The following is an 18,567-nucleotide window of genomic DNA, read 5'->3' as shown; positions in this document are numbered from 1 at the left end:
CAAAACATAAAATGCTTGTGTGTTAAAATAAAGAGGCTACTTTTATACCTTCATGAAGTTTTAGCTCATGTTTGGGGAATGCGATAACTACACTCTTGGGGATTGCTATATCACAATTCTCCCCTGAGTATAAGCTCTTGTAAGAGCTTGTTCATGGCTCCTCCTCTCTGGATGTAGGAGAGGTTCACCCACTGGAAGCTGAAGCCCGGTCTTGCCTGGGTGGAGAACGGTGAGACCCCAACCAAGCTGCGGTGGTTCGTGGGGTCTGCAGTGCATACGGTGTCAAGTGGAGTGCTTGGAGTCCTCGAAAAGCACTAGGAGCATCTATCGACGGAGGTACCCGGTCGGGGTGCCAGGAGATCCGTTACAGCTCGGGTTACCATGTGGTTCTTGTCTTTACAAAAATTCTAGTTTTCCGTGGAACATAGGGCAGGCAGTTTACAGGGAAACGCTGATGCCCTATCCCGCGTACACTGTATGGCAAGTGTTCACCCCCTCGGGGTTGAACAAAGGGGGAGGTATGTAGGAAGGCCCAAGGGTCCGTCATTGACGGAAGGTATGTGTCACCGAAATTCCTGGCCTCTGTGAGGTAAGAGCCGGTAATTTTAAGTGTCAGCAGCAGTTAGTGCTGACTTAGGCTACTTTCACACTAGCGTTCGATCGGATCCGTTCTGAACGGATCCGATCATAATAATGCAGACGGAGGCTCCGTTCAGAACGGATCCGTCTGCATTATATTGGCATATAAAAGCTAAGTGTGAAAATAGCCTCGGACGGATCCGTCCAGACTTTCAATGTAAAGTCAATGGGGGACGGATCCGCTTGAAGATTGAGCCATATTGTGGCATCTTCAAACGGATCCGTCCCCATTGACTTAGGCTACTTTCACACTAGCGTTCGGCTGTCCGCTCGTGAGCTCCGTTTGAAGGGGCTCACGAGCGGACCCGAACGCTTCCGTCCAGCCCTGATGCAGTCTGAATGGATGCGGATCCGCTCAGACTGCATCAGTCTGGCGGCGTTCAGCCTCCGCTCCGCTCGCCTCCGCACGGACAGGCGGACAGCTGAACGCTGCTTGCAGCGTTCGGGTGTCCGCCTGGCCGTGCGGAGGCGTGCGGATCCGTCCAGACTTACAATGTAAGTCAATGGGGACGGATCCGTTTGAAGATGCCACAATATGGCTCAATCTTCAAGCGGATCCGTCCCCCATTGACTTTACATTGAAAGTCTGGACGGATCCGTCCGAGGCTATTTTCACACTTAGCTTTTATATGCCAATATAATGCAGACGGATCCGTTCTGAACGGAGCCTCCGTCTGCATTATTATGATCGGATCCGTTCAGAACGGATCCGATCGAACGCTAGTGTGAAAGTAGCCTTACTCTATTTGTTATTTAGTATAGCTGTAGAGCCGATCCGGGCTGACTCTTACTGGGAGCAGCCAAAGTGCAGGGTGGGTGGCTGCTCCCCACGTTCCAGGCCAGGTTTTGGTTAGAGATATAAAAACCCAGCCAGCAGTCTCAGCTGTGTGGATTATCCTCCATTTCACAGTGAAACTGTGGAGACTCTGTAGTTTTGGGATCTGCATGAGGTGTGCCCCGCTAAAGGGCTGAGTGCCGCATTGCTGGAAAACAGGCCCCCTAAAGCCTGCTGTGGATGGTTGATGAAAAACTGCCAACAAGGTGAACGTTTGTGTTCTGTGGACTGTCCATGGTGTGAACATACTCCAACACTGTGAACTGTTATTTTGTTTTGCCTTCTTTGTGATTGCCTCTATACTGCGTCCGCTAAGCTGCCTACCAGAGTGAATCCCCACAACAGTTACTGTTATCACACCAAAAAACGCTTCTTTAAGATGCCTATTTTATGATATTGCTGTTTAGAAGTGCTTGCTCTTAGCTAATTATGGCACCTCTTGGTCTTACAGGTTTTTATATGGTATGCATGCATTTGAACAGTAACTTGAACTTTTATAATGAGCCTCTTTAGATCCACTTTAACAACTTCCTCCTCTTTTGTAAATGTACAGCACAGACAGCAAAGCAGTGGCCATTATAATTATCAACTACAAATGTAGTGAAAGTAATGAAAATCCTTACGTGGGATAAGTTAAAGGGGTCGTGCAGTGGGTAAATATTAGTGACCTATCTTCCGTATAGGTCAGCAATATCAATATCAGGTCCTACCCCCGGCATCCCTCATGTTTAGCTCTGTGTGAAGAGGTAGCACTTGTGTGAGTGTCCCTTCCTCTTCATAATTACCTGAACGTTATCTCACTTGTAGAGGCGGTGCAGTATAAATACAACTGCTAATCCCATTCTTTTTTGCACCAAAAACTGAAACCTATCCAGTTTCCAGCACTTCGAGATAAAATCTTCTTTATTAGAAAGTTATTAAAGCAGCTACAAGGCAACAATCCCTCTGGACATGGTCTACATATGAGACCTCACTCAGTATTTGACATAAAAATATTCACAAACATCCCCCTATTTAAAATACACACCCATCACATGGGCTGTCACATGGAATAATCACAGGAACATGAGTGCACTGGTAGGAACATCAGAATTAACCTTTAACCCCTTGTCTCTTAATGACCAGTGTCGTACATGTACGGTGGGCTGATCAGGTGGGTGCAGGAGCTGCACCCGCCCGATCAGCGGCACGGACTTGGCAGTCTTTGACAGCCGGGCCCCTGCTGCATACGCCATCATCGGCGAAGACACTGATGCCAGCATATTAACTCCTTGTATACTGCAGTCAAAGCTGACCACGGCATGCAGATGGTTTGTGAAGGGCACGGGTGTCATCCGCATCTCCATCAGGTCCCCGCGCTGCAGTGGCGGGGACACGATGGCAGAGAAGGCAAGCCCGATGTCTTTCATAGGCATCAGGGCTTGCCTCCTATGGAAGCCTGTGATATCCAACCCTTAGGCTGGGTCTTACAGGAAGGCTGTCAGCATAAAAGCTGACAGCCAGTGTTCTACTATACAGGTTGTATTGTAATGTATTGCATAGGGGATCGGACCCCAGAAGTTGAAGTCCCAGAGTGGGACCAAAAGTGTAATATAGAGCAACCAAAAATCATATGTACCCTAAAATAGTACCAATAAAACTGCCACTTTATCCCGTAGTTTTCAAAATCGGGTAACTTTTTTGGAGTTTCTACTCTAGGGGTGCATCAGTGGGTCTTCAAATGTGACATGACAACTTAAAATTATCCAGTGAAATCTGCCCTTCAAAAGCCACATGGCGCTCCTTTCCTTCTGCGCCCTGCCATGTGCCGGTACAGCAGTTTATGATCACAAATGGGGTGTTTCTGTAAACTGCAGTATCAGGGTAATAAATATTATGTTTTGTTTGGCTGTGTTACTGGAGAAAAATGCATTAAAATGAAAAATCTGCCAAAAAGGTAAAATTTGGAAATGTAATTTTTCTTTAATTCTTGTGGAACACATAAAGGGTTAACAAAATTGGTAAAATCAGTTTTGAATACCTTGAGGGATGTTGTTTCTAAAATGTGGCCATTTATGGGTGGTTTCTTTTATGTAAGCCCCACAAAGTGACTTCAGACCTGGTTTACATGGCGCCCAAGGCACATTTCAAAGGCTAATGGACATTGTACTCCGTCAATTTTTTTTCTTAAGAATTTTTAGATTTGCCTTTTTTTTATTTTTTTATTTAATGTTCTATATTCTAACAATAAGTTGTACAATAGAAACATTACATCAGGCAAATATATACATATTTTAGAAAACAATAACTCCCATCCTTTCACCAAACCCACCCCAAGCCCAGAGAGCAGAAATGAAGAGTGAAAAAAAAAAAAAAATGTTTCTCATTACTATCCTTTAAGCTTCTCCATGAATATCTTCCACTTACACCATAATTTCTGATTGATTAGCTATTTATTTATTCTAATATAACAAGCTTTCTCAACAGCGCTATAACGATTCATCATATTTATCTACTCTCTAACAGTAGGCACATCTGGTCTCCTCCATCCTCTGGCCACTAATAGGCGAGCCATAAGGAAGGATCATGGTCTGGTTCATTCTCGATAAATTATGCCGAATTTCACCCAGCAGACAAATAATAATAGAGAGAGACAACTTAAAACCAAAAATGTCCCCAATCATTTTAATAAGACCCTGCCAAAATAGTTGTATTTTAGTGCAACACCACCACATATGGATATCTACTTTAGAGCTTTCACATCTTGGACATTTGGCTTTGGCGCCCGTTGAAAACGTTTAAAGTCAGGTGGGAGTCACGTATAAACAATGCAGGATCATAAATTTGATAAGTATGCGCAGGGTTCTTCAAGCACCTACTTGCTTGCCAGTACCTCCTCCATTGTTCCTCAGATATTGGGCCTAAATCCTTTTCCCATGCTGATTTACTAATGCATCTTTCCCCCTTATCTATAACTGCTTAGTTTTTATAAAATATTGACACCAATTTATAACTACCCCTCCACTCTAAATTGAAAACCTGTGTCGCATCTGTACATAACATCCTAGGTATTTTTTCTTTAACTACTTTAAAGGGACACTGACAGGCCTTCTGAGCATAATTAGCTCTTTTTATGCCCCCCTAGGTCTTATAAGTTCCCAATTCATATAAGTATTATCCCTGTGCGCATTGTAAAACGTTAAAAATAATCTTTATAATCACCTGTCCTTTCTGCCCAAGGGGCGTTCTTTGCGCCGCATTTGTGCCCAGCCGCGTCCCAACTGCCGGATCCTTAGACACGCCCATCTCATTAGTATTCACTTCGCTGGGCGGTATTTTCCTGTCCCCGACATTCGGAGATCCTGCAAATGCACCCGGCACCCTCGCTCTCCGGGATCACATTGCTTCAAGTGAATACTAATGAGATGGGCGTGTCTAAGGATCCGGCAGTTGGGGCACGGGCTGGGCACAAATGCTGCACAAAGAACGCCCCTTGGGCAGAAAGGACAGGTGATTATAAAGATTATTTTTAACGTTTTACAATGCGCACAGGGATAATACTTATATGAATTGGGAACTTATTATAAGACCTAGAGGGGCATATAAAGAGCTAATTATGCTCAGAAGGCCTGTCAGTGTCGCTTTAAATATTGCCACTAACTATAAATATTGAAACACGCTGCCTATCACCACCTAAATTCCCTAGTAACTCTTCCTTTGATTTCAGTGCTCCATCCTTGACATATTGTGATAAGTACCCAAAAACTTTTGTTATCAAATTTTTTGCCTCTTCGACATAGTAACATAGTACATAAGGCCGAAAAAAGACATTTGTCCATCCAATTCGTCCTGTCATCCTGCAAGTTGATCCAGAAGAAGGCAAAAAAAAAAAAACTGTGAGGTAGAAGACAATTTTCCTCACTTTAGGAGAATAAAAAATTCCTTCCCAACTCCAATCAGGCAATCAGAATAACTCCCTGGCTCAACGATCCCTCTCTAGTAGCTATATCCTGTAATATTATTACACTCCAGAAATACATCCAGGCCCCTCTTGAATTCCTTTATTGTACTCACCATCACCACCTCCTCAGGCAGAGAGTTCCATAGTCTCACTGCTCTTACCGTAAAGAATCCTCTTCTATTTTTGTGTACAAACCTTCTTTCCTCTAGACGCAGAGGATGTCCCCTTGTCACAGTCACAGTCCTGGGGATAAACAGATGATGGGAGTGATCTCTGTACTGACCCCTGATATATTTATACATGGTAATTAGATCTCCCCTCAGTCGTCTTTTTTCTAAAGTGAATAACCCTCATTTTGATAATCTTTCAGGGTACTGTAGTTGCCCTATTCCAGTTATTACTTTAGTTGCCCTCCTCTGGACCCTCTCCAGCTCTGCTATGTCTGCCTTGTTCACTGGAGCCCAGAGCTGTACACAGTACTCCATGTGTGGTCTGACTAATGCTTTGTAAAGTGGTAGGACTATGTTCTCATCACGGGCATCTATGCTCCTTTTGATGCAACCCATTATCTTATTGGCCTTGGCAGCAGCTGCTTGACACTGTTTTTTGCATCTTAGTTTGCTGTTTATTAAAATTCCTAGATCCTTTTCCATGTTAGTGTTACCGAGTGTTTTACCATTTAGTATGTACGGGTAACTTGCATTATTCCTTCCCAATTGCATAACTTTACATTTGTCAGTGTTAAAACCTTATCTGCCACTTATCTACCCAAGCCTCCAGTCTATCCAGATCGCTCTGTATTAGTATACTGTCCTCTTCAGTGTTAATTACTTTACACAGTTTAGTGTCATCTGCGAAAATGTATATTTTACTATGCAAGCCTTCTACAAGATCATTAATAAATATATTGAAGAGAATAGGCCCCATACTGACCCCTGAGGTATACTCCACTAGTGACCAATCTGAGTATGTACCGTTAATACCCACCCTCTGTTTTTTATCATTTGAGACAGTTACTTACCCACATACAGACGTTTTCTCCCGGTCCGAGCATTCTCATTTTATATACTAACCTTTTATGTGGTACAGTGTCAAATGCTTTGGAGAAGTCCAGATACACGACATCCATTGATTCGCCGCTGTCAAGTCTAGAACTTACCTCTTCCTAGAAACTGATTAAATTAGTTTGACATGAACGATCCCTCACGAAGACATGCTTATATGGCGTTATTTGCTTATTTTCGTTAAGATGCTCTAACATAGCATCCCTCAGAAAACCTTCAAACAGTTTACCCACAACAGATGTAAAACTTACCGGCCTATAGTTTCCAGGCTCTATTTTTGGACCCTTTTTGAATATTGGCACCACATTTGCCATGCGCCAATCCTGTGGGACATTCCCTGTCAGTATAGAATCTGCAAATATCAGAAATAAGGGTCTGGCTATGACATTACTTAATTCCCTTAGGATACAGGGGTGTATGCCATCCGTTCCTGGCGATTTGTCTATTTTAATCTTTTTAAGTCGCTGTTGTACTTCTTCCTGGGTCAGACAGGACACTTTTAATGGGGAATTTATTTCAACATTCAGCATTTCATCTGACAGTTTATTTTCCTCAGTGAATACATTGGAGAAAAAAATATTTAACAGCTTTTCTTTCTCCTCGTTGCTCTCTGCGACTCCCCCCTCATTACTCTTTAAAGGATCGTCACCTTCAGATTTATACTTTTTAACATTTATATAATTGAAGAACATTTTAGGGTTAGTTTTACTCTCTTTGGCAATTAATCTCTCGGTCTCTAGTTTGGCCGCTTTTATTTGTTTTTTACATGTTCTATTTTTTTCCATATAGTTTTTCAGTGCTTCCGTGCTACCGTCCAGTTTTAGTGTTTTATATGCTTTCTTTACAGTTCTGGTTATCCACATTGTTTTTTTTTGTTCCTTAACCTTTTATTCCCATATGTTATGTACCTCTCACAATGAGATTTTAGGATGCTTTTAAAGATATCCCATTTTGTGGCTGTATTTTTATTTCTGAGGACTTTATCCCGTTTAGTTAGGCCTTTTGCCTCTCTTAGTTGGCTAAATTTAGCTTTTTTGAAGTTTGGTATTTTTGTTCCTCTCTGTAGAAACGCTCTTTTGAATGATAATTGGAAGGTTATTACTTTATGGTCACTATTTCCCAGGTGTCCCCCAACCTGCACGTCTGTTGTTCTGTCAGGCCTATTGGTTAATTCTAAGTCCAGTATGGCCGTCCCTCTAGTTGGGTCCTGAACCAGTTGGGAGAGGTAATTTTCTTTGGTTATTGCCAAGAACCTGTTTCCTTTATGAGATATACAAGTTTCAGTTTCCCAGTCTATATCTGGGTAGTTGAAGTCCCCCATAATAACCACCTCATTATGATTTGACGCCTTGTCTATCTCATTTAGTAGTAGATTTTCTGTGGACTCTGGTATATTAGGTGGTTTATAGTAAACTCCTATTAGTAATTTATTATTGTTTTTAGCTCCATGTATCTCTACCCACAGTGACTCCACATGTTCATGTCCCTCACTTATATCTTCACGGAGTGTGGGCTTTAGACAGGACTTTACATAAAGGCAGATCCCTCCCCCTCTCCGGTTTTGACGATCCTTTCTAAACAGACTGTAACCCTGTACATTAACTGCCCAGTCATAGCTATCATCCAGCCATGTCTCAGTTATTCCCACTAATTCATAGGTCTCCCCACACATTCCAGTTCACCAGTTTTATTAGTCAGGCTTCTGGCATTAGTATACATACATTTGAGAGGTTTATGTATATTGTTTACCCTACACCTTTCCTTCTGAACTGTTCTAGTCCGTCCTTCCATTCCTCCCCCAGTCCCACTACCTTGCCCCCGGTCTCTATCTGCACTATCTTCCCCTCCTATAACATAATTACCCTCCCCCCAGTCCCTAGTTTAAACACTCCTCCAACCTTCTAGCCATCTTCTTCCCCAACACAGCTGCCCCTTCCCCATTGAGGTGCAGCCCGTCCCTACGATAGAGCCTGTAGCCGATAGAGAAGTCGGCCCAGTTCTCCAGGAACCCAAACCCCTCCTTCCTACACCAGTTCTTGAGCCACTTGTTAGTCTCCATAATCTCCGGCTGCCTTTCTTGTGTGGCCAGTGGTACAGGTAGTATTTCGGAAAATACTACCTTTGAGATCCTTGCCCTAAGCTTTTGACCTAAATCCCTGAAATCATTTTTAAGGACTCTCCACCTACCCCTTAATTTGTCATTGGTTCCGATATGGACCATGACCGCTGGATCTTCTCCAGCCCCTCCCAGTAATCTGTCAACCCGATCCGCGATGTGTCGAACACAAGCACCAGGAAGACAGCACACTGTTCGGTGATCACGGTCTTTGTGACAGATTTCCCTGTCTGTTTCCCTAATAATTGAGTCTCCCACTACCAGCACCTGTCTGGCCTGCCCTGCTCTCCTGGTCCCCTGCTTACCGGAGCTGACATTCACCTGACTGGCAGAGGAAGTGTCCGGCTGTGGCAGTGCCGTCCCTCAACTGACATCCCCCTCATCTGCCAAACGTGCAAACTTGTTGGGGTGTGTCAGATCAGGGCTAGCCTCCCTGGCACTCTTCCCTCTACCCCGCTTTCTAACTGTTCGAACCAGCTAGCTACCTCACTTTCCTCAGCCTCCTCTCTGTCACCCTCCCCCTCATCTACCCCAAAGAGTGCTTGCTCAGTGAGAAGCAAACTCTTCTGCAAATTGTCAATGCCTCTGTGTTGCAACTTGCCCATTTAGAGACTCGATTTGCGATTCCAAACAGGTAATTTGCTCACATCTTAAACAAAGATATACACCCTTGAATGGCTGTTCCAAGACTGCATACATTATGCAAGATATACACTGGACTAATTAACACAAGTATTTTCCCCCCAAAGTGTACTTATACCAAAAGGGGGTTATTCAAATAAAACCCTCCAAACCAAAGAGATGTTTAAACATGGCCCAAGCGCCCACTAAAGATTTAACCAGTGGGATCCTATATACTCTTTTATTATATAATTGTCCTGATTCAAGTAGTACAAAAATGTTTGGCAATGAACCTACACTCTTATTCACTAAGCACTTAATTTAAAATCCACCTGCTCCCATTTCATTAACGATGCAAGTTTAATAAAGCTAGGGCAGTTTCTAATAACATACAATAGTTGAGGTAAACATTTTTTTTTTCATTAGTCCTATCCTATCTGCCTTATTTATGGGTAGTTTGTTCCAGATCTTAATCCTATCTTTAATCTTACGAAACAGTGGATCAAAATTCAATTCTATGAATCTAGAAGCATCCTTTGCTTTCTCTAATCCCAAATATGTAAAATTGTCCTGATGGCCCAGAATAGTTAACCTTTCATCCACTACCTCGATTTTATCACATAATGGAAGAAGTATTGATTTATTCTAATTAATTGTTATACCCAAGAGACTACCAAATTCATCCTTCAATACCATCACGTGTTCTAAGACCCCATTGGTATCGCCAAGAAAAAAGAGATCATCTGCATAGAGTGATATTTTATCCTCACTTCCCTTCACTCCAAATCTATCAATATCAATTCTTTCTAATCTTGGCTGCCAATGGTTCCAACACTAGAGCAAAGAGTAAGGGAGAAAGAGGGCCTCCCTGCCTCATACCCCGCTCAATACAAAAATTCTCAGACAATTTACCATTACCAGATATCCGTGCTCTCGGATCATTATAAATAATCTTCACCCACTTAAACTCCGAACTATCAAAAGCTTTTGTTGCATCTAGAGACAGAATAGAGCAGCCTTCAGCATGATCATTACCCACTCATTGAATATTGGAGAAGATTCTGAAGAGGTTTAAAGAAGTAGATCTTCCTGGAATAAAATAAATTATGGTCCTCATGCATCAGATGCGTAATTACCACTTCAGTCTCCTCGCCAAGATTCTAGCAAGGATCTTACAATCATTATTCATCAATGAAATTTGACAGTACGAACCCGGGTCCAAACCATCCTGCCCTTCCTTAGGAATTAAAATAATTGTTGCTTCACCCATTGAAGCAGGTATGCATGCCGCCTTGTTAGAATATAGAAAAACTTCCAACAATCTACTCGCCCAGAGCGCTCTTTCTCTCTTATATAACTCTATAGGTAAGCCATCTGATCCTGCTATTTTACCAAGAGGAGCTTTAGCTATTGCCGATAGCACCTCACTCAATGAAATGGGGCTATCTAGTGCTTCCCGCTGGCTAACACTTATTCTAGGAATCGTAATATCCCTCCAAAAACATTTGTCTGTTGTGGTCAATTTGAATATGTGTAGAATACAAATCCTTATAATGATTTCTGAACACATCCAATATCTTGTCTGGATCATTGTATACTATACCCCCTTTATCTCGAATTGCCGCAGTATTTACCACCTTATCAATTTTACTAATAATATCAGACAAGAACTTCCAGGACTACCCCCCTCCCAGTGTCTCCTAGATTTAATAAATAAATCAATATTTTGTGCCTTTTCTCTAAGATAGTTATCATAGTTGTTAGATGCCTCCAACCAAGCTTCTCTTGATTTCATTTTTGTCTCCGTTTTTCCCAATATTAACTTTAAATCATCTTCCTTCTTCTCAAACGTTTTTTTTGTTCTATGATCTTTTTTTTTTTTACTAGTCCTCTCATATAAGCCTTGGTAGTGTCTCAGATTACAAACAAGTTGGGACACTAAACAAATTGTGAATAAAAACTGAATGCAATGATGTAGAGATGGCAAATGTCAATATTTTATTTGTAATAGAACGTAGATGACAGATCAAACGTTTAATCCGAGTAAATGTATAATTTTAAAGGAAAAATACGTTGATTCAAATTTTCACGGTGTCAACAAATCCCCAAAAAGTTGGGACAAGTAGCAATAAGAGGCTGGAAAAAGTAAATTTGAGCATAACGAAGAGCTGGAAGAACAATTAACACTAATCAGGTCAATTGGCAACATGATTGGGTATAAAAAGAGCTTCTCAGAGTGGCAGTGTCTCTCAGAAGCCAAGATGGGTAGAGGATCACCAATTCCCACAATGTTGCGCAGAAAGATAGTGGAGCAATATCAGAAAGGTGTTACCAAGCGAAAAATTGCAAAGACTTTGCATCTATTATCATCAACTGTGGATAACATCATCCGAAGATTCAGAGAATCTGGAACAATCTCTGTGCGTAAGGGTCAAGGCTGTAAAACCATACTGGATGCCCGTGATCTCCGGGCCCTTAAACGACACTGCAGCACAAACAGGAATGCTACTGTAAAGGAAATCACAGAATAGGCTCAGGAATTCTTCGAGGAAACCATTGGCAGTGAACACAATCCACCGTGCCATCCGCCGTTGCCAGCTGAAACTCTACAGTGCAAAGAAGAAGCCATTTCTAAGCAAGATCCACAAGCTCAGATGTTTTCACTGGGCCAGGGATCATTTAAAATGGAGTGTGGCAAAATGGAAGACTGTTCTGTGGTCAGATGAGTCACGATTCAAAGTTCTTTTTGGAAATCTGGGACGCCATGTCATTCGGACCAAAGAGGACATGGACAACCCAAGTTGTTATCAACGCTCAGTTCACAAGCCTGCATCTCTGATGGTATGGGGTTGCATGAGTGCATGTGGCATGGGCAGCTTGCATGTCTGGAAAGGCACCATCAATGCAGAAAAATATATTCAGGTTCTAGAACAACATATGCTCCCATCCAGACGTCATCTCTTTCAGGGAAGACCCTGCATTTTTCAACAAGATAATGCCAGACCACATTCTGCATCAATCACAACATCATGGCTGCGTAGGAGAAGGATCTGGGTACTGAAATGGCCAGTCTGCAGTCCAGATCTTTCACCTATAGAGAACATTTGGCGCATCATAAAGAGGAAGGTGCAACAAAGAAGGCCCAAGACGATTGAACAGTTAGAGGCCTGTATTAGACAAGAATGGGAGAGCATTCCTATTTCTAAACTTGAGAAACTGGTCTCCTCAGTCCCCAGGCGTCTGTTGAGTGTTGTAAGAAGAAGGGGAGATGCCACACAGTGGTGAAAATGGCCTTGTCCCAACTTTTTGGGGATTTGTTGACACCATGAAATTCTGATTCAACATATTTTTCCCTTAAAATGGTACATTTTCTCAGTTTAAACTTTTGTTCGGTGATTTATGTTCTATTCTGAATAAAATATTAGAAGTTGGCACCTCCACATCATTGCATTCAGTTTTTATTCACGATTTGTATAGTGTCCCAACTTTTTTGGAATCCGGTTTGTACATTAACCCCAGCAGAATCCTAATTTAACTCAAAAAAGGATATCAACTCTCTTTCAAGATTACTTTCCTGTCCCATTAGGTTAAACCAAATAGGATTAACTAAATAAGGTCTACAAATACCTTTCACAACTTCTACCCTTGTATCCACCTTTGTTAATACTGGGGAGTGGTCTGAGACACACCTTGGCTCATACAAGACCACCACTCTACTCTGAAGGGTCATTTTATTTCCAAATACCAGGTCAATTCTAGAAAGAGATTCATATGTTTTACTATAGCAGGAATACTGTTTCAATACCGGATTATGAATCCTCCATATATCACACTATCCAAACTCTTGGGTTAACTTCATTAATGGCGTAAACCCTACCTTTTTAGACTTGCCTTTTTTGCTCAATCTATCCAAGTCTTCATTCATTGTGCAATTAAAATCGCCCAGCAATAACATTGGACAATTTTGCTTATCTTGTAGAAGATCATATAGTTTTAACAACACTTTGTGTCTATAATGTGGTGGGATAAATCCCTGCCACTACCCATCTTACACCCTCAAAGCATCCATACAGGAAGTCATAACACCCCTGTGCATCAATCCTTTGAGAAATAATTGTGCATGGGATATCTTTATGAATCAAAATGCTAACCCCTCTACTATACTCACTGTAAACAGAGTGAAATTGGTGAGCTATCCATTTCCTTTTGCAAAGACCCAAAGACTTCACACCCACCTACTGATGCGAAGTCCACCTTCCATCCCCTATCCTACCCCCTTCTATTAAATATCACCACTTAACAGATAATCCCACAGTTTCCAGCAATTTATTTACATCCTGAAAAATCTGATCCTTATAAACAACTCTAAGTTTAGTAGGATACAAAAGAAAGTAAGCTATATTCGCCTGGCGGAGTCCAGTTTAACATCAATGTATTTCTCTCTCACTTCTTGAGTTGTAAACTAGTAATCCTTGTAGACTGACACTTTTGAACCATATATTTCTTCCACGGATCTTATTTTACGCTAAACAACCTCTTTATCCTTAAGCGGCATAATTTTTGCTGCTATTGTTCTTGGATAATTACCCTCTGCATTTTTCATAGGTATCCTATGTGCTCTCTCGACTGTAAATAAATTAGAGAGATTCTCCCCACCAACCACTTCAGTAATCCAATTTGCACCCTCTGTTTTGCTCATGATGTTTTATCTCCTATCCCTATCCTCCAACTCTATGATTTTCTTACTAAGGGGCACGTTCTCCCCTTTCATGCTCCTAAGATCTTTAACAACACCAAGCATTTGATCTTCTAGTTCACTTATTCTTTGTTCTGCACAACTGACTCTTTCACCAACCTTCCTGCAATCATCTCTGATCAACTGTACTTCAGATTTTAATTCTCCCCTTTGTTTTGTTATCATTTCCAACACTTGGTTGGATTTTGATACTGCTGACATAATGTCAGATAGTGTAGGAGAATATACAGAGTCTGTTGAAGATGATAACACCCCCTCTGAATCTTCCATATCCTCCCCACACCCAACCAGATTTTTAATTTGGGGGTTAGACTTAGTCTGTCTCTTATTAATTGTAATGGTTGGAGCTGGTAGGAATCTGTCCATTTTTCCTTTCCGATCTCCTCTTGTGCTCATCACCTCTTGTGTAGGACATCCTTATTCAAAGGATAAGGGGATAATCCCATGGCGCAAAGAACCAGCCTTTGTTGTCAACAGGATCTAGGTTTATTATTATAGCAGGTGGTACAAAGCGTTTCGGGGTAGACAGACCCCTTCATCAGCCTTCTTAACTATTGTTGGTTCCAATAATAGTTAGATGTTACAACACACAAAAAAAAAATTTGTTCCAAAAACCTGTACAATACCTAAACAGTGACTAAAAATTAAGAGACTTAATGTCATGAAGTACAATATGTGACGAGAAAACAGTCTCAGAATGGCCTGGATAAATAAAAGGGTTTTAAAGTTATCACCACAGTGACACATGTCAGATTTGCAAAAAATTGCATCGTCAGAAAGGTGAAAAATGGCAGGGTCCTGAAGGGGTTACAAAATAAGAAGACAAGTAAAGCAAACAAAACCAAAATTATACTCAACCTCTGATCAATAAAAATACTTAACATCCTGATGTCTATTTAATCCTTGAGGATATCTTGTTTGTAACAAAATAAAATTGAATATGTTTTACGATTCAAAAGCTTCTTGATATGGTCACCTCCCCTTTGGCGCTGAAACACACTTTCTATACCTTGGAAAGAAAAACTGGAAAAATCATATTTGTGTATATCCCTGAAATGTTATGACAGGGATAAATCATTGATTGCCAAACTGAGCCTGTTATTTTTGTCACCACCTATAGCCGTCAATATCGACAAATTGTGAAAACTATCCGTACATTTATACTGGTCTTAGATCAGGATGAAATAATTATGGAGATTTTGAAATGTGTTTGTTTTGTTTCTAGGAGCGCTCGCACTTTGGGCAATATTGCATTGCTGAGCGCATTTACTGGGGAACTGTGCCCAATAAAACCTGTCTGTCTTATCCAGATACGTACAAATGTAAAGCTTATAGGTTTGCAAAGGTAGGCAACTCTTATATGGTGTGCACGACATCAGAGGAACATAGAATATGTACTTATATTAATTGTAATTAGAGATGAACGAATTTCATATTTTTAAATTCGTTCACACTTCATTTGTTGGTAAAAGCTGAATTGTGTTATGGATTCTGTTACCACGAACCATAACTCAATTCTATGGCGCAATGCATAACAGAATGCCTTTAGAGGCATTCCGTTATTCATTCCGTCATAATAGAAGTCTATGGGCTGCAAAACGGATCCGTCCAGTTTCGTTTATGCAGGGGACTCCTCTCTTCTGTTCTGCTTGCAACCTACAGTATGTAGGACAAACTTCTGGTCCCTTGAAATTACGCATAAGGAAACATTTATCTGATGCTGAGACTGATAAAATCAATGATTTATCCCTGTGAAAACATTTCAGGGATGTACACAAATGTGATTTTTACAGTTTTTCTTTCCAAGGGATAGAAGGATTATGTGTCTTTAATGATTACAGGTTGAGTATCATTTAGTTATTATTATGTTGGCTTGAAAAGGCCTGTAACATACTGTTATTCGATTGTTATGTTGGCTTGATAAAGTCTGTAACATACTGTTATTCGATTGTTATGTTGGCTTGATAAAGCCTGTAACATACTGTTATTCGTTTATGTTGGCTTGATAAAGCCAGTAACATACTGTTATTCGATTATGTTGGCTTAAAAGGCCAACATACTGTTATTCGATTGTTTCAGCTTATTATTCAGTTTTATTATTATTCTCTGCTCCCCCTTTTTCTATACGCTACTCCTCCTACAGTTTTGGAGTTATAAACGCCAAACTTTCCACACCTCTTTGAACTATAGTGAAGTAAGTTGGTTGTGCTTTAATAAGCGATCCCACCCTCCGGGCCCCTGCGGCAGACTACTGTAGACTCCTTTTTTGCCATTGAATTTGACAGGGAAAATTTTCAAATCGCTCCCACTCGCACAGTTTTGAAGCCACTCCCCAAACTCGGACCACATATTGTTGGTGTCAACCCAAATAAAAGGGTAAATTTTGAGGGGACATCCAAAGTGGGCGGAGCTAGCAACAGGCAATGGAAATGTAGCTATTTTCTATACGCTACTCCTCCCACAGTTTTAGGAGTACAATTACTAAACTTTGCATACTTGTTCAGCACATACCTGAATAGGTTGCTTGTGTTTTGTTAGCCGATCCCACCCTCCAGGCCCCTGGGGCGACCCCCCGAAGACCCCACTTTTTGTCATAGACTTTCATTGGAAAACTGTAAACTTTTGCCACTCATACATCTTTGAAGTTAAACTCAACTTGGGTCATTTACTAGTGGGGGCAACCTTAAAATTCCTGTCACATTTCTGGGACTCTAAAAAGTGGGTGGAGCCACAAAATAACAAATCAGATTTTCCCTATTGACTTCAATGAGAAAATTTAAATTGCTGCCATTCTCACAGTATTTAAGCCAGAATACCCAAACTTGGCACCGTGGGTCACTTGGGTTAAAATTTATAAAAAAGTGGGCAGCGTCTACAATGGCTAATCAAATTTTAGCCATTTGTTTAAATGGGAAAATTTAAAACTGCTGCTGCTCTTAGACTGTTAATGGCAGGGTCCTCAAACTTTGCACAGTTGGTCACTAGAGGATTAGGATAAAAAAATATGAAAAGTGGGTGAGGCCAAAAACAACCAATCAGATTTCTTTGATTTAAATGGGAAAAATAAAAAGTGTTGCCATTCTCATATTATTGTCATGAGCCTCAAATATCACAAATGTGGCCATTAGGTGTTTCCACCTCAAGATTAAAAAAAAAAAAAAATGGGCGGAGCCACCAACAACCAATCAAATTTCACTCATTGATTTGCAATAGTAAAAAATAAAACTGCTGCCATTTTTACACGTTAAATGCCATAATTGCCAAACCTTAAACTGTTAGTCACTGGATGACTGTGGTTCGCAATTAGGGGGGAAAAGGGGCGGGATAAAAGCAGCCAATCAGATTTCAGCTATTGACCTTAATGGAAAAAAGATAAACTGCTGCTATTATCACAGTTTAAATGCCAAGTGTCCCAAACTTAGCACAATTACTCACTGGGTGACTGCGGTCAAAATTTAGGGAAAGTGGGTGGAGCCTAAAGCAGCCAATCAGATTTCACCTATTGACTAAAATGTAAAACTTTCCAATACAGCCATTCTCACAGTTTTAAAGCCAGAGGCCAATGACATTTCATCAATTTGTTTTTTGTATGGGAAAATTTAAATTGCCATCACTCTTAGACTGTTAATGGCAGGGTCCTCAAATTTGGCACAGTCAGTCATTGGGTGACTTAGATTCAAATTTTAATAAACCAGGTTAAACAGAATTTGCTTATATCTCTAGCGTTTTCAAGCTAACATCCTGTTGTTTCTTCAGAAACTACACCATCTAATTTGCTTTACTCTCCTTATTTTGTATGTCATATTAAGGGTTAATTCTGATGTTCCTACCCATGCACTCATTTTCCTGTGATTATTCCATGTGATAGCCCATGTGATGGGATTTTAAATAGGGTAGTGTAAGTAAGGTCTGAAACGTGTAGACCATGCTTTATTTCTAACTGCTGGATCACCTTTTAATTTGGATGTGAAACTAATTTAGCTTTCCCTGGGTCTGGGCATGGAGGTGAGTGGTGAGCTGATTGCAACTGAAACCTATGGCAGTTCTTTTTTTACCTAAGGATGTTAAATGTGTCTGGCCACATAGCCCGACTTTTGCTAACCCCACTCTGTTTTTTATTTATTTTTTGCTTTGAGTGACTTGAAAAAGCGGAAAAAAAACCCAACTATTTTTAGCACACAAAACTGTTTGTACAAGTTTTCTTTAAGCCAAAAGTAGTGCATAGTGCTTTATAATTTCTCCCATGAACTTTCATTTATTAATAGTTTTAAGTTTTGCATTTACATTTTTTTTACCTCAAGTTCGTGAGGCAGAACTGAGGAGACTGCGCAAAATCAACATGGAGTTTGAGGAGCAGAATTCCATCTTACAGCGACACACTGAGAGTATGAATAGTGCCAAAGAGAGACTGGAACACGAATTGTTAAAAGAAGAAAGACAAACGATGATCCTTCAACAACAACTGCAAACAATTCAACAGATTCTGCTCACAAGTTTCTCATCACTACCAATTCCTGGTGAGTTAGTCAATATTTAACACCAATTATTCTGATGCCGACTGTAGCCTAACAGTGTTCTCATAAAAGATGCAGAGAT

The 18,567-nt window shown here is 40.8% G+C and overlaps 1 protein-coding gene across 2 annotated transcripts in view; it reads left to right on the top strand.

Annotated features, from left to right (window-relative positions):
• HMG20B (high mobility group 20B) overlaps nt 1-18,567 on the top strand; it is a 448,306-nt gene that overhangs the window by 265,384 nt on the left and 164,355 nt on the right. For both annotated transcript variants that reach the window (XM_044306263.1, XM_044306272.1), the window contains one exon: nt 18,273-18,488. In XM_044306263.1, the coding sequence (XP_044162198.1) occupies nt 18,273-18,488 (216 nt within the window). The remainder of the gene's footprint in view (nt 1-18,272; nt 18,489-18,567) is intronic.

The sequence above is a fragment of the Bufo gargarizans genome, chromosome 1 (genome assembly GCF_014858855.1).
Source record: "Bufo gargarizans isolate SCDJY-AF-19 chromosome 1, ASM1485885v1, whole genome shotgun sequence".
In the NCBI taxonomy this organism is placed as follows: domain Eukaryota; kingdom Metazoa; phylum Chordata; class Amphibia; order Anura; family Bufonidae; genus Bufo; species Bufo gargarizans.
Note: the sequence above shows the minus strand (reverse complement) of the source record. Positions and strands in the feature narration are given on the sequence as shown.